This window comes from Phasianus colchicus, chromosome 2 (assembly GCF_987193195.1).
Source record: "Phasianus colchicus chromosome 2, bPhaCol1.hap1.1, whole genome shotgun sequence".
Lineage (NCBI taxonomy): Eukaryota > Metazoa > Chordata > Aves > Galliformes > Phasianidae > Phasianus > Phasianus colchicus.
This window is the reverse complement of record NC_143437.1, coordinates 9,947,006-9,963,673: the sequence shown is the minus strand read 5'-3', so window position 1 is coordinate 9,963,673 and position 16,668 is coordinate 9,947,006. Positions and strand designations below refer to the sequence as shown.

The window sequence follows — 16,668 nt, the reverse complement described above, 5'->3', positions numbered from 1 at the left end:
TCTTGCTCCATCTTCAGCCCTCTTTTATATCAGTGCTCTGTATTTTCACCCTGTTTCTATTTCTGACTTACCCACATGCTTGACTGTGACTTTAATAGGCTTTAGTCCTCCCCATTCTCCTTCACAAAGAGGAAGTGGGTATTTAGAAATACAGTGGTTAGGTTGGAAAAGATCAGTATAATCTGTGGTGAGTTTCCTTAATCCACTACATAATATAGATAACCAAGAAGGAGAATTAGTTGAAATGTCAATGAAAAGTATCAAAGTGTTCACTAGGGACCATACGCTGTTCTCTGTTGTGGAATCCTGTTCTCCTTACATGCATTAAGCCCTAGTTAAATGGCTTATCTATCGTGCTGAGCCCTAGTTAAATGGCTTATCTATTTATTTAAGGTATTTAATTAATAACTTGGATACAGTACCAGTCCTCATTGTTCTTTGCTGATAGAGCAGAGCCAAGAGAGCAAACCTGTGTTATCAAAGCATGCTGCGCAGCTCTAAGAAGAGGCTTTTGACCTGAAAAAAGAGCTTGGAGCTGGAGCTGCTCCAAAGCTGCTCTTGCATGTAGTGTGCAGGAAAGGCGTTTCAGTAATGAGCTGGCATGGGAACTGGCATGTCAGCCAGGCGTGTGGCAACAGGCTGGAAAATGAGAGTGAACGCACAAACCTTTCCTTTTCAAAGCCCTCAGCTAAAAAACAAAAAACAAACAAACAAAAAAACCCTGTCTATTTTGCTAGAGGAACCCACTTTTCTGGAGCATTTTTTCCCTTTTCCTTTTGAATTTCAGATAAGGGGTGAAATTCTCCATTGTTTTGATCTGAAGTAATGCTACTGAGCAGAGGGAAAATTCAGCAAAGAAATTCTTTACTCAGAGGTTGGTGAGGTCCTGGCACTGCTGCCCAGAGCTGTGGTGCCTCATCCCTGGAGGTGCCCAAGGTTGGATGGGCCCTGGCAGCCTGAGCTGGTGGGGGGCAGCCCTGCCCATGGCTGGGGTTGGGGCTGGGTGGGTTTTAGGGTCTCTCCAACCTAAGGGATTCTGTGCCATTCTGTGAAGAATAAGCAGAGTTGCCTTCTTTGTGGGTGGGATATTGGTTTTCATTTAGTATCAGATGAGTAAGCTCAGAGATATCCTTATGACTTTGTAGCCAGATGAGAAAGTGTGACTATACCCAGGCCAGTAATGTTTATTTGTGTATTTTTAAATACCCAACCCTATGATGCTGAAAGTCATTCACGTTGTTAAGAAGGTCATGAGGTGGCTCTTTTCATGGCCAAGGTTGTTCTTGAAGGCTTAACAGGTCTTTAGTGAAAGCAGGTCCAGAGCAAGCACTCCATTTTCAGAAGGCTGTAGTAGCAGCAGAGCAAGGAAACGATTGTATGTCTGGCTTCCAGACACATCATGCTCTTAATTCCAGAGTTGACAGTATTAAGGTTTTCCTTTGGTTAGCTTCAGATCCCTTCCCTTCTCCTGCTCCGGTTTGGATACTAAGCGCAGTGTCAGTTTTGGGGTGTTTGCTGAAGAACACAATACAGGGACAGCTATCTGGCTCTTCTCAGATTGCAGCCTTCTCTATCTGCAGGCCTGGGATTTCTTGTGGGAGCAAGGAGGAATGGTAAATAGCAAGTTGCCTACCTAGAATACAGACAGCATGTCCTTGCTGACATGTGACAGATGGCAAGGTGCCAAGTGAGAAGGAGCTCTGCTGTGCAATATGCCCATCTCATCAGCAAAGGCTGTGAACCACAAATGCCTCTGGTAAGCTATCTGTGTATCATCTGCAGATCAAGGATTCTTCGTTAAAGCGTGGCAGAAGTGTTTCACATTTGTCTGTTTTTCAGAAACCATTGCAGTCAGTTCACACCAAGACAAAAACAAAGTGTGGAATACATTACTGATACCAACAGGGCTTTTAGAAGGGCTGGATGCAGAACTTCCTAACAAGGGCTAACTGCTGCAGGAAACAAGAACTTCGTGCTGATGGCCCTCCACAAAGGTCTGATTCTAACAGCTTTTTTCAAGCAACATGTTGAATTTGTTGCATAATAATGATAAAGTGATGTTTTTTTTCTATAAACCAAAAAAAAAAGAGACCATTCCAAAATCAAACTGGAAGCCTGGTGGTGCTACTGAAATGTATTTTGCTTTGCTCGTGGTGAGAACTCATTGGTAGTGGCTTTTGTGTTTGACAGTCTGGCATTTTCTGAAGGAAGAACAGTCCACGGGGAAATATCTAACCAATTGTAGAGCAAACATGAGAATTTGTAGCAGGCTGCCTGCTTTTTGTTTCTTTGTTTGTTATTTTCATTCTTCAAGAACTCCTACTGTACTTCCCAAGTCAATGGACGTTTCTTGAAAACATGGCTCCAGAGAGAGAGGCTTTTGACACCAAATCCCCCTCCCCAAGTGGCAGTGGTACTGTGCCGATTCGCTGTGTACTGGTATACAGCTACCACATTTCACTTCAGCAGCAGTTGTACTTCATTTATAAGCAAAATGATTCATCTGTGAATATGAAAAATATGGAAAAATAATGCAGCTCGTGGCTAATTTCCACTAAGGGGGCAGCTCGTGGGTGAGGGCTGGGTATAAGAAGATGCAGAAGTTGGTAATTACAATTTTAACTGATAATTTTACAGTCCTAAAAGCTTGTGCTTGTGAAAGGGGAGAAGTTTGAGTGCGTATACCCAAAGTGAACAAGATCTTCTACAAATAATATTTTTCCTGACCTTCTAGCTAGGAGAAGCAAATTAGTGATAACACTTGACTAATATACAAAATTATGAATGAATAAAAGAAACTGATTGATTTTCCATTAGTCCTGTCATACAGAAGCAGCAGAACACCTGACCAAAGTGAATGCAACAAATGCGAAGGGTTGAGGGGAAAAAGAAGTAGTTGGCTACCCTGGAAATATCTCCTGCCTCCTTTTTATTTACCATGATGTCAATTAGGAGTACCTCTGTGAAAACAAATGTGACCTTCACAGGGGTAAAAACAATGGAAATGGGAATTGAAGGCATATGTCTGAAGTGTTGCAGAAGACAGCAACCAAACCTTCAGCATGTAAGCTGTGTGGGTGGTGTGAGGAGAGCTGCTTTCCTTAACGCTTCCAGGATTACTCGGGCAAAGTTATTCTGTTCTTTTTTTCCCCTTGGAAAGATGACAGAAAACACAGAGATTCAGAGAGGCTGTGAATAATATTTTAAGTGCACCCTCAGTAAGTTTGCAGATGGCACCAAGTTGGGAGGAAGTGTTGATCTGCCTGTGGGTAGGGAGGCCCTACAGAGGCATGTGGGTAGGTTGGACTGCTGGGCTGAGGGAAATTGTATGAGCTTCAACAAGGCCACGGGCGCTTTGGTCACAACAACCCCATGCATTGGTACGTGATTGGGGCAGAGTGGCTGGAAAGCTACATGGAGAGTAAGGACCTAGGGGTGTTAGCTGACTGCTGGCTGAACATGAGCTAGCAGAGTGCCCGGATGAGCAAGAAGGCCAATGGCATCCTGGGTTGTGTCAGAAATAGAGCATCCAGCAGGAGCAGGGAGGTGATCAGCACTCTGTACTCAGCTCTGGTGAGGCTGCACCTTAAGTGCTTTGTTCAGTTGGAGTGAGCCCCTCGCTACAAGAAGGACACCAAGGCCCTGGAGTGCGTGCAGAGAAGGGCAGCAAAACTGTGAAGGCTCTGGAGCACAAGTGTGATGGGGAGCAGCTGAGGGAGCTGGGATTGTTCAGTCTGGACAAGAGAAGGCTCAGGGGAAACCTTATCACTCTCTACAACTGCCTGAAGGGAGGATGTAGCCAGGTGGGGGTTGGCTTCTTCTCCCACATGAGAGTAACTGTCCATGTAGAAGCACTTTGAGTTTCCAGTTTCTCTCAGCATCTTCTGCTCATGACTGGAATAAGCTGCAAGAGCAAACCTTAAGTCAGTGCAATGTTGCATCTGCCAGAATCAAACAGGGTAGCACTGGCAGAAAACACTCCTCCTCTCCCAACACACAGCCCTGTGTTTTTCAGTCAAATGCCTGTATTTTCTTGCAGGACTGCACAAACACTCGGGAGGAGAGCAACTAATCCAAAGGCTTACTGCCATGTAGAAATCTCTGTGCCTTCTGGATTTCTTCCTCAAGAGCCACTGTGAGAATGGACACATCAATACAGCCTTCTGCAGGAAAGCTGACACTCTCAAATCGGTGCCGTGCTGCAGTAACTGAAACCCCCTGCCAGCTTGGTGATGGTGCTTTCTAATCAACTTTGCAATGAATATTTCTTAAATCATGTTAATCCTCCATTTAAGCAGAGATAGCAGTTCCAGACAATAAAGCACCGTACCTGGAGGGGAACATACCTGCTGCTTCCCCAGAGAGGAGGCAATTAGCAGTGCGAGTGATGTCAGATGAGCGAGCAATACCAGCATTTATCACCCCAAGCTCGTTTCCTGCAACTAAAAGAATCTTCACACTCTGCTTCTGTTGCAATCAGCTTTTATTTATGTCGTGGTTGTGGAAAGCAGCTCTTAAAGGAAAAGTGAAGCTGCACTCTCAGGAGCAGTTTTACTCTGATCTACACAGATGCATTTCCTGCTGGAGTATGCTGAATGCTGAATTCTTGTGTGGAAATGAGAGTCCTAAAATGAGAGTAAGCAGGATGTAGTGCCCAGCTTTTAAAATCCAAGCCTGGAGACCCACAGACCTCAATTAAGCATTGATGAAGAGACTGAGCAGCCCTTTTCATGAGTGTTTTCATCTTTTCATTTTCCCAAGCTCCTGTGGACCAGCTGCTGCAGGAAGTGCTGGCATCCCAGCCCAAAAAGACTGCAGTCCAAGCAGAAGGCATTTCTGAACTTGAGATGTTGTTATGGAAGGAATGATATACTGGTATGTTTTGCTGTTAAGCCCCAAGCTAAGCTTTGGGAACATTCACTACAGAGGAACTGCTCTTGATGAATTGGTAGTGGTAGCTTGAAAAAGAGAGGGTAATTTCTTGGTTTAATTATCTAACCTGCTGTGTATACACAGCCATAACCTGGGCTTGCTAGCTCAGATATGCCTTAACACAGTGCTTGCAGTGAGCTAATCATGCAGGCCCTCAGGTGGCCTTTGCAGCCACTGTGGACTGTTGTGCTCCTTGTGAAGGTAACCGAGCAGGCTTGAAGCCAGGCTCATTGCTATTGCATTAGCTGCAGCTTCAGAAGAAGAAACAAAGGGATATTCATGTGAGAAGGGACCTTCAAGTCCCATCCCTGCTCAAAATCAGGTCTGATTTGGAAGATATTGCTGATGGCCTCATCTACCTGAATGTCTCCATGGGTTGGAGATGCTCCAGCCTCCTCATTCAACTATTCCAGAGCTGAACCATCCTGAAGTTGTTGTTGTTGGTTTTTTTTCTTTCTTATCACATGTTGTTTCCTTTGCTGTTGCTGGTGTCATTTGCCTCTGCTCTTCTGCTGCCCCTTTAAGAAGACTCTGGCTCCAGCTGGTCCTGGGAGCCCTTTATAAAGAGGTGACTGCAATGAGGTTCCTTTCTCCCAGTTGAACAGCTTGACTTTTAGCCTCTCCTCTGGTTCCGCGTGCTCCTGCACTCTGACCATTCTGGTGGGCTTCTGCTGGATTTACTGTGCTTTCAGGGCCAGCCTTATATTGGGTAGCCCCAAACTGGACATATTACTGCAGGAATGGACACAAAAGGGCTGTGCAGAGGGTAAGGATCCCCTTGATCCCTGGCTATGCTCCAGCTCATGTAGCTCAGGATGCACTTGGCTTTCTTTATTGCAAGAGTACATTGCTGGCTCAATTTTAATATGCTGTCTATCAGGATGCCAAAGGCCTTTTCTTCAAAAATGGATTTATAGTATGTAGGAATACATTTAGGATTGCTGCCAAGCAGTGTGTCTCAGAGGATATGCTGCATGCCATTCCCACCGCTTTTGGGCTTTAGATTCTGTTTCACCTTCCCAAAATGAAGAACATTCTCTCTTCCCATATAATTCTTAGGATCATAGAATATCCTGAGTTGGATCATGGAGTCCAACTCTGAGCTCCACATAACATCACCCACAGCTCTGATAACGTGTTTCTTGGTGAGTCCTTCCAACCTATGCCCAGTGTCACTGCTGCATTTCCTGGTACAAGAAGGATAACCTGGAATTGTCGTGTATGCAAATGTTTTCCTTCTAAAAATGGCTGCATCTGAAACCACAGTAAGCCATGGGAAACTAGACTATCAACTTTTATACGTACATAGAGATTTAACTGTGTCTGGCAGAAGAAGTGCATCTGTGTGTGTATACACGTGGTATCTGTATGAAACGCCTATGTCGTATTGTTTGGTTTTGGCCTTGAACTTGAATTCAACCTGGTTGTGTTTGCTAAGGGCAGGGCAAAAGCTGCCCTATAAAGGAGCACTGGGATAACAGCAGCCCATCTGTCGCTCTCTTGGATTTGGCTGCAGGGTTCCACTGGAGGCATTGCAGGTAAAACATCACTTTGCTATTTTACTTAGTATGAGATAAAGCAGGTGAAATTCAAGGAACAGTGCTGGAAAAGTACCACAGTAACACTGAGAGGGATTCGTCTTGGGGAGACAGAATAAATTAGAGTCCCTGTCTTTAATGTTGCATGGAGGGAAAGAAAAAAAAAATATGAATCTGCCATCCTACAAAATGCCTAACAGTAAAACAGCAAGTTGTCAGAAGTAATCGGATCAGGTGGGAGCAGAGATCCTCAGAGGAGGAGGACTCTATAGTTACTGTATGCTGCTGCTAAATGAGGCAGAAAAAAAGGTAACTGGAATGTCCTTATGCTATGTAGGAAAATAAATAGCCAGAAAGAAGTACTTCATAGACTAGTTGGAACAGAGGGTTGTATCAGATACTATAGGGAAAGCAATTTATAGGAAGGTTGCCAAAGTGTCTAGCTTTGTGCTTGAATTTTCTGGGGGGAGGTGAGGTGGAGCTCATGGCTGCTGTATGCTGTCTGTCTGTCAGAGGGTTTGGGACACCCAGGTTCAGGTCCCTGCTCTTCCCGTACAGTTGGCTGTCACTGATGGCAGTCTGCTGAGAACCAGCATGCTCTCATTTGTTTTTTCTCTGAGTGCAAGGAGAGCTAATGAACCCCCACTTTCCTTCATTATAAGGCCATTTTGGAACTGATTACTTGCAGTTTTTACAGTACTCCAAATACATGAGTGACAGGGTCTTACAGGAAAAGAGAGCTTGCATTTCTGTAGCATGTATCGAATACTGTGTGTGAGATTAAATTACACACTGACGTTTTGGAGTGCTTGAGAGGGAACAGAGGAATGGCTGATGGCCTTTTGGCCTTCCTGGGATTCTTCTTAGCTCTTGATGCAAATACAGCAGTCTTAAAGTACAGAAACCCAGCTGAGCCAACGTGTATCATAAATGTTCTGAAAAAAGTGGATGGAGAGGAGAAGGTGGATAGCTCAGTGATGAAGCTAATTGCTTATTTCCACTTCCTACTCAGTGAAAACTATCAGAAGCCACTGAAGGAAATAATGCGTGTACTCTGACATAAATCTTTGTGCAAAGTGTAATTAGCTGTCAGTAGCATTTGCCACCACTGAGTATCTGATTATAACAGTGGTTTGACATCTTTTGTGAATGAATGCAGGAGAGTGAAGAGACCTACCCTTTGCTGGTGGTTCTTAAGTTGTTTAATGCAGAAAACAGTGGGTGCTTGTGGTTCCCCAGTTAGTTTCCGCCATCCACACGTCTCATGACTGGGAACAGTCCAAGGGCCAAGCATTGCGTTACGGCTTTGTCCCTTTGTAGCCTTTCTGCTTCAGAGTTCAGTAACTGTAAGGTTCTCACCAGGCAGGCAACGTTCTGTTTTAAAAGCTGTTGTGATCTCTGCTGTTGCTGTTGCACCTGTGGGAACCAAGCGAAAAGGATATATGGCCAGGTCTGCTCTGAAAGGAGTGGCCAAGTGGGGGCACAGTGCTAGCTGGGGAGCACTGACCCCATCAGAGTCAGAGCTTGTGTCTCTGTGCACACGTACGCTGAGATGCAACACCAACAAAGTGATTCTTGGAAGGCCAGAAGTAGTTAAACGTATTATTTTCTTCAATCTGGTTGCCAAATTATTTCGGATATGTTAAGCAACGTAATTAAACGCGCACAGACATACGCTAAAAGCTCGTGTTCTTTGTCAGAAGAGAGGGAGCGCGTGTCAGCTCCAGCCTTCAAGCTCTGTTAGTTTTAATTTGAGTTTTGGAATTAGTAATCAGTTTTGCTGGAACACTGTTGCAAGAAATAGATCTTTGCATGCATGGGGCTCGGGCACAGTTTCAAATGAGTATTTGTTAAGAAGAAGCCATTCCCTTGTCATGTTATGGTACATTACATGAGATTTATTTCCATTGTATTAAAAACTGCAAGCCCAAGGGGAATGTTCTCTCATCTTGTTGGCTAAGGGTGATTTCTGAATTCTATAGGACTTCTTTTTTTTTATTCTTCTTTTTTTTTCTTTTTTTTGATGGGGCTTTTAATTAAGATAATAGAACACAAAACCTCCTTGTTTTTCTGTGCTGTAGTTACAATGCGAGATGGCCAAGGGACCTGAAGCACCAAGATGGGTGGTGGCACTAACTGTGAGGCAAGGTGCCTGGGTCATTCCTACACTGGGGCTGTTCTGGGCTCAAGAAATCCAAGGCTTAGCTCTTATTGGAGCCTTCTGCTCCCGTTGTACTGTACCAGCAACACACCAGATCCAGCAATCTATTTGCTTGATAGGAAAGAGCTTTTTACCTACTAAAAGAAATTTTTAAAGCAATGGCATCCAGTGACTTGAAAGTGAAGCTAAACAGCAGGCTAGATATTAGCACAGCAAAGTTAATTAAAGGAGGAGGATGCCTCGCCCAGGGCATGTGGTAGATTTTCCAGTGCTAACTGTTAAATCTGGCTGGTGTAGAATTTCACCATATATATGTGAAATGTCCACTTCTCCTAAGTGAATTATACCTTGCCTTGTGAATTGTATAAATTAAAGCATTTAAAAAAAGAGGGGTTCAAACATGCTTCAGGGCACCACTTCAGACTGGATAGCTAATGGTTGTCTGTGTCTCTCCTCCTTCACAGGAAAGGGGCACAATGCTCAACCTCAGCTCGGCTCTGAGGTTGGAGCAAGGCATGCAAACAGCAGGGACAACAGGAGGCCTCCAGAACCTGAGGAAATTTAATAATCAGGACTTTGAGCACCTGCGATCCCTGTGTCTGAGCCAAGGTCTGTTGTTTGAGGATGACACCTTCCCTGCTGATGTCAGCTCCATTGGTCCTAACCTGCTCCCAAAGGATAAGCTGCAGCAAATAGTGTGGAAGAGGCCAAGGGTGAGTTTTGCTAGCCAAGGTGTTTTGTGTTACTGCTGCTGGATGTGGGTGCTGATGCCTTCATCTTGGGGGGAAAGAGGTCTGTGCTAAGCAGGGAAGCGTAACCCAAAGGGAGCACTGGGCATGCAACACTGAAAGAAAGCATCCTTTGTTGTGCGACATGTGGGAGGAAGTTGACCTATTGACAGTGTCTTCTGCATGTCTAGTGTGTGAACTGCCGTTTGCAGACCAGGGGAGCAAGGAGAGGGATGCTGTAAACACCTGAGCAAACAGGGAGGCTTGCAATCAACCCATGGAAGAGACCATTTGTTCAGCTCCCACCTAAGCAATCAGGGCATGCATAGAACGACTCCTTTGTTGAGGCTCTGCTGTCTTCTACAGATTCTGGGGCTCACCAGCTGCCCCTTCAAGTCTGCTCCTGCTCCTGCTCTTGCCTTGCTTCCAAAAACCTTCCTCGATTTAATCTGCACTTAACCAAATACTGGTGTCAAATCAGTTGAGATTTTCTTTCCTTGTCTACACATTTAAAATGTGTAGATTCTGACCTTCCAGTATGACATGCTCAAATGTCTTCACCCACAGTCACAGCTCTGTATGGCTTACAAAGCCAGAAAATCTCAGTGACATCCAACTCTGTGGATTAGCATTTGTAACACTAATGTTGTCATTGTGTATGTGTCTGTGAACCTTACTAGAACTAGTGCTCCCATTTAATCTGCTTCTAGACGACTCTCAAATTCTACTAAAGATCTCATTTGTGTAATCTCAGCCAACGATTCAGCAGTACCTCTTTGAAAGTTCCCCATTCAGATTTAACAGGCTATTCCCCTGATGCAAAAATAATAATAATTCTGGAAATGTATCTGTAACAAAAATGTCATTTTGGGCCTATTAGTTTCTTAGCTTCCATCTTCTGAGTCATACAGCGTTTTGTTACTTACGTAGCAGATAGCTCTGATATAGCAGTTGAGCAACACCACTCTGACAATTTTACCTTGTACACTGCTGAGAAAATGGCCAATTATGTTCAGAGCTTGAAGTCTTCATATCTGGGGGTAATGTAGAAAGCGGGAAGAAAACAGACTGATTTTCATACAGCAGGAGTCAGTGGTAACAATCAGTACCAACTTGTTTCGAGCTGAAAAGTGAGCTGATTTGGGATGGGAGTTCCTGGAGGGGTAGGTCATTTGAAATGTCCCTTTTCCTAATTGTGCAGTAGTTGTGGCTTTCCATTAGATGGGAATTGCTCCAGACCTATTTTCACACCAAGCCCTCATGGTAGAGATTTTTGCACGTGGTGCTTCTAGCATGAATCGTCCCTTAGTGAAGACTTGGGGAACATCGTGCTACTGCACTTAGTATCTAAAAAGCATTGGGGAAAACAGTAAAATTTCAGACAATGCTTTTGTTATGGGACTCACTACTTATTTAAATCATAGATGTTTCCTTATTTGATACAGTCATTTTGCAGAAGGGCTTTCTCACATTTGACCTCTCCTCCTCCTCTGCCCTTTGCAAAGCAGGTGCAGGTACTTCAGGAACAGAATGCTTATCGTAATTCTACACTGCTTTGGGTGATGCTTTGTTTATTGGCACTTTCTTTAATTCCCAGAGATTTCCCGGAAACGGCATCAACATTAAAGAAATCTAAGCACACAGAAATTGAATAAACAGGACCGAGCCCTTAAAAGAAAGTGTTTTGGAATTAGGATCTTTGCACACAGCTAAGCTGAGCTGCAGTTCCTGCTGCATCAATCTTGGCTTATCTGTAGCCAGAGGGGAGAAACAGACAACTTCTATTCAGACAATAAAGCAGATGGTAGTTTGGAGTTAACCTAAAAACTTAGCTTTAATGGCATGGGGGAGGAATGCAGGAACACCTATCAAATAGAAAGAAATAAAAATAGAGAAAACAAACGTACATAGTCATGTAAGCTGCCTTAAGCAAACTATGGAAATGTGAGGTTCCCTTATATCCTGTTCATTATTTCTCCTTTCAAAGTCTTGAGGTTCGTCCCGTATTGACCTTCTTTGTTTGCAGTTGCCATTGTGTTTTAGTGCTGAACCACACAAAGGAGTTGCAGGTGCAATCTGAATGGGTTTCTGCCTCCAGTGATGGTTGTTTTCTAGCAGGGCTTTCCTCTCACACTGGTGGGCTCCCATTTGTGCAGTCCAAGCACCTCTATCCCTGTTGTGACAGAGAGCTGGGGCAGTTTTTTGAAGGCACTGAGGTATTTGTGCTGAAAAGATGTGAACGGGAATTGAGTTACCCTGCTGCAAAGCAAGAAATAAGTTCTGGTGGTGCAGGCAAAACCCCTTAAGGTCAGCCTGTTTTTTCACATCTAACTGTTGATAAAGCCTCCAGCCAAGAAAATCCTTCAACCACCAGTGGATGGAAGATATATGGATGTATGCAGGAGGAGCATTAGGAGGAGGAGCAGAGCTTGCTTTTCACCACCCTGTCGGACAGAATTGCAACCTTTGGTCTGAGCCAGCGCTGCTCATTCCACGTTCTTCCTTCCCTTGTTAGTCTCACTGGTTCATTTCTGTGTTGGCTACTCTGTGGAGGTTTCCTGTGGATTTGGGCGTGCAACATCAATGTATGCCTGATTCATCCTCAGCACAGAGCTGGGGAATTCCCTCAGCATGGAGAACAGCAGTAGCAGCTTTGCCTCTTAATCCAGAGCAATGCTGTGACAGGCACAGCAGTGAAGCTGAATTAAGATTGGTCTAGCTGAGAGGAGAGTTTAGCTTCCAAACAACACCAATCTTTTTATTATTCTTCACTTCCACGACACTAATAAGCCAAAAATAAAAATATATCTTCTTCAGAGTTAAAGTTACAGCAACAGATCAAGCTGGGTGTTTCTGAGGAAGGACTGCAAGCAAAGAAATCTCTAGGCAGTTTTGCCCTTACAATCTACATTCCCAAGCCCTCACCTGGCATTCCAATAGTACCAATAGCTGAAAGTTTTTCTGCTCTGGATTGGTTCCATTCATTGTCTCTAGGTGAGCTGTTTTCTCCTGTCTGCAGGGCTGTATGACTGCTGATGGCTGTGGTCTGTCAATACAGTCTTTCTTAATTTCTTATTTTCCAGTTGGAGCTGGCTCTGTAGCCTTCCTTACTTGTGTATGTGTAAAAGTTCATCAGTCTTAGGTATTAGGCTTCTACTAATTTAGCTACTAGTGCTAAGCAGATTCTATACAACATTCCATTATACAGGTAGTGTACCAAACACTGAAATGGAAGAATTCAGGGGAAAATGCTATGAAGCCTCATAATAGTTTCTTGTGAAACACAGCAAACTTTCTGGAAACATAAATCTAGCTTCCGTGTTTATCATTTGAATGTTATTTGAGTGCTAGTGCATTGTAAAGTTCTGCAAAGTCAATGTGCAAAGTAACTAGGCACATAGCTATGCTTTGCAATAACAGACAGTAGTTCCTGATGCTTTATGACCACTATATTTCCTTGGAAGAATGAGGAGCTAATTGGAGACTTCCTTTCCTCCCTTTCCTTCTGTTGGAAAAGGGCTAGGTTTCTAAAGTGCTGCTCCCATCACAAATGTAGAGTAGACTAGAATAGAAGAATAGTTGAGTTGAAAGGGACATATAGATGTCATTAGGTCCAGCTGCCTGACCTCCTCAGGGCTAACCAAAAGTTAAAGCATGTTAATGAGTACATTATCCAAATGCCTCTTCATCACTGACAGCCATGGGGAGTTCACCACCTCACTAGGAATCCAATTCCATGAAAACTGTATGGTTTGGCAGCTGGGCACAGAGCCCTCTGAAAATGTTTGTAGCATTAGACAAACCCAAATGAAAAACCAGTAAGAGACTGAGTCCAGTAAGGGACTCAGAAAGGGGCAGGAACTTGTGGCTGGCAGAGGCTGGGTCCCCACACTTCTCTTGGCATTTTCTTTCTTTCAGGAACTTCTGAGAAACCCCTTTTTGATAATGGATGGAGTTAGCAGATTTGATATTATTCAAGGAGAAATAGGTAAGGTTATTCCTGTTTTGGAAAAGATTGACAGGGAGCAATAACCTGTGCTTGTTTTGTAATAATCTGAGTTCTTGGAAAGGCATGAATCATGGTAACCTCAGTGAACAGTATAGTTCACTCCAGACTGCTGCAAGTCTGCATGCAATTTATTGGAGATATTTAACAGGATTCCCAAAAGCAGGAGCTCTAATCCCTGCTACTTTAGTATACTTGGCACCCACTCTCTCTATATAAGGACAAGGCCTATATAAGAACAGGTAGAAACTTTGAATACGAGGGTCAAATACAATTACTGGGTAAGCAGGTACAGCTCCAGTACGTATTTCATCCTAACATCTCCATCCGGTCACTCTTACTGTTTTGTGTTTTTTTCTTTTCTTATGGTACTTCTGTCCATCTTCTACACTACTCAGACAGATATGTGTCTGCATCTCATATCAGTTCCATCTTTTTCTTCCAGCTCATAATCATCTTTGACTTTGAGAGCAGCTCCCATACTGTAAGAGCTGTCTTCCTGTTTCTCACCTCACTGGGAGTTTTGAAGGTTTTCTATACTACTTTCTAGACTGCAGATCTCAACATGACCACAAAAGATATGAGAAGTATGAAAGTAGCCAAGGACGGCTAAGTGGCATCAGGGCTCCCATGGGCATTACTGGTGAATGCTAGGTTGCATTTCAATGTTTTTGAAGGACAGAAGGAAGACAGGAGAATGCTGCTTCTTTTAATAAGCTGCTTCTTAGATGTCTAAGTCTGTTCTTCTGAGGAGTCAGTTACTGTCCACAGCAGTGAATAACTCACTGAGCGTACTGGGTTTTTCCCTTCCTCGAGGTGACTGCTGGATGCTGGCTGCCCTGGGCTCCCTGACAATGCAGAAGCGATTTTTGGAAAATGTTTTACCAAAAGACCAAGGATTCCAGAGTGATTATGCTGGGATTTTCCATTTTCGGGTAAGTAATCTGCCATATCTGTACTCCTCAGCTTGGCTGGTTGGACTATTTAGGGATCTGAACATATTAACATCCTTGAGTGCTTTGGTTCTGAGAACCAATTAAGAACTCTGCAGTAAATCCCAAATTTTCTAACGGGTCCTCCTTTTCCAGGTGGTACAATCAAACTCCAGGGAATCTGAAGCCCTTTTCTGAAAGTTCTGACTTGTACCCAACTCCAGAGGTACAGATACCAGTTGTGTGGATGGATCTGCATACACAGATAGTCTAGATGACATTCTGGTTTCTGCTTTGATTTTTTTTGTGGCTGTCAGTGCACTTATGGTTTTTATCTACTTGGACTCATTTTCTGTTTTTCTAATAGCTTTCCCTATTAGCTGGGTAGAATTTACTTGAAATTGCAAATCCTGGGAGAGAGGTCAGAGGAACAGATTCAGAGAGAGGAGCAAAGTTCTGTTGTAAATTTCATTTCCTACCAAATCTTGATATCCTCTGAATCTCTCAGGTAAGAGACAGGGAGATGTGAATGACTGTCAGGCCCTGCTTGCTTGCATCTGAGTCAGTCAAATATCTTATGGGATTAGAAGCATTTGCCATACCATTAAGCTCTGAAAGCTGAATGGGAGGTAGAGAGAATCAGTAATTACTTGGCCACTCATCATGTTCCTTTTTTCAGAAGTCTGTTTTGTTATACACAGAGAGCTCTGGCAGTGGCACTTCTTTTACCCCTTGGAGCTCTCATGGAGCAGCACCAGGAAGATTATCTCATAGGCAGGATAAATTTCTGTTCCTTTGCTCCTGTGAATATCAGATGTTTCTGCCTTGGCCCTTTTCCAACACGCGGAGGTGCACTACGTGAGGCAACCCAGCTGAAGGGATTCTAGACCACTTAAATTAAAAAGATGCAAGCTAAATTTTCTCTCATGAGAGCTCTGAAAGGATTAGTTAGGAACAATCCTTAAATCTTAAGCAATATAAATACCTTACGGTATTTGAAAATGTTTTTCCTGACATCTCATCTGCAAATCAATGCAACTGTTTCTGGCTTTCCTCAAGTAATAAACCCCTGAGAAAGATACTCGGAATGGAAATGACTTCTCGGCAATGTCTTTCAATTACTCCATCAAAGACGTTTTACTGCCATCCACAGGCAAAGCCACCAGTCCTCAGTTCAGTGAAGAATCTCAAGACAAATCATAGAAGCTCCAATTTTTATATTAGCATAATATTTTCCTTTATGGATCTGGAGCACATTGCCTCAGCAGTACGAGGGGTTGCTCCACAGTGCTGGCTGCTCATCAGCAAGAATTAAGAGTGTTCAGCATTTCATCAGCAGTAGTTAAGATGAATAGCATTTTTGTCTAGAAAATACTTACAATGACTTTATTTCACCAGGAATGTTTAAAGAGCTATGTAAACTATGCAACTGGGATGTCAGGTTCCACGTAACCTTCAAAAACTTAAAGGACCTACCTGGATTAAGTTAGTCTTGTGTTTTTACAGGAATCCCTTTTTCTGCTACATAAAGTGATACCTCTGAGGCAGGGTCTGCTGCATGTGAGCAAGGAATAGCTCAGCCTGGGAAAAGAAACAGAAATGTTCCTCAGGGACTACAAGGGCTTATGGCAGAGTGCATCAACTTAAAATGAGAATCTGACCTGATCTGGTCTTGTCCTTTTCTAAAAGAACAGCTCACTTTGAGGTTTTTCATTGGCCAAAGCTGGTGAAATAAAATGGTAGACTAAATCTATTGCTGGCGTACTTCCACTGGAGGCCTTAGCATTACTGCAAATAAGAACTTGGCCTCTTATGACTGTGAATCATGCTAAGGTACATTAATCTGCTAATGACTCTGGAAATGGCTCCTTTAGGCCATCCCCACGGACCTCCTTTCCAGCCTTCTCCATTAAAAGGTTCCATCAGCTGGAAACATCTGCTCTGTCCACTACCTGCATCCTCCTCATCTATCAGGGAGACGGATAACACCTCAAAACGATCTTTAGTCACTATGCTTTCCCTCTCCACGACAGCACATATCTGAGTCTTAACTGAAATATGGAGAAAGGGAAATCTAGGGACTTGATCTTGACAGAGACTCTCTGGCCAAAGCTGTGTTGCAGGGGAAAGTCCAGGAGTGAGGCTCACCGAACTGTCTGCTCAATTGTTTATCAGCTGAAGCTCTTGCTGTCACCCAATAATATTAGCGTAGTTCCCATATTGAATCTTTCCTCCAACTGACTGCAGGACTGTTTGTTTCCAAATGATATCCTCTGCTATGGAAAATACAGTCACGTGGTAGCTTGGTCCACAAGTTAGGCCATTAGCCTGAAGTAGTTTGGGAGAGAATTTGCATGTATCCATGCTTTAG

General features: G+C 43.6%; 1 protein-coding gene across 1 annotated transcript in view; it reads left to right on the top strand.

Moving 5' to 3' along the window:
- The window catches only part of CAPN13 (calpain 13), a 51,250-nt gene that overhangs the window by 10,151 nt on the left and 24,431 nt on the right, over positions 1 to 16,668 (top strand). Inside the window, exons 2-7 of the mRNA XM_090134741.1 lie at positions 1,581 to 1,756; positions 1,840 to 1,994; positions 4,040 to 4,875; positions 9,096 to 9,344; positions 13,278 to 13,347; positions 14,182 to 14,300. Coding sequence (XP_089990867.1) covers positions 9,108 to 9,344; positions 13,278 to 13,347; positions 14,182 to 14,300 — 426 coding nt within the window. The 5' untranslated portion in view covers positions 1,581 to 1,756; positions 1,840 to 1,994; positions 4,040 to 4,875; positions 9,096 to 9,107. The remainder of the gene's footprint in view (positions 1 to 1,580; positions 1,757 to 1,839; positions 1,995 to 4,039; positions 4,876 to 9,095; positions 9,345 to 13,277; positions 13,348 to 14,181; positions 14,301 to 16,668) is intronic.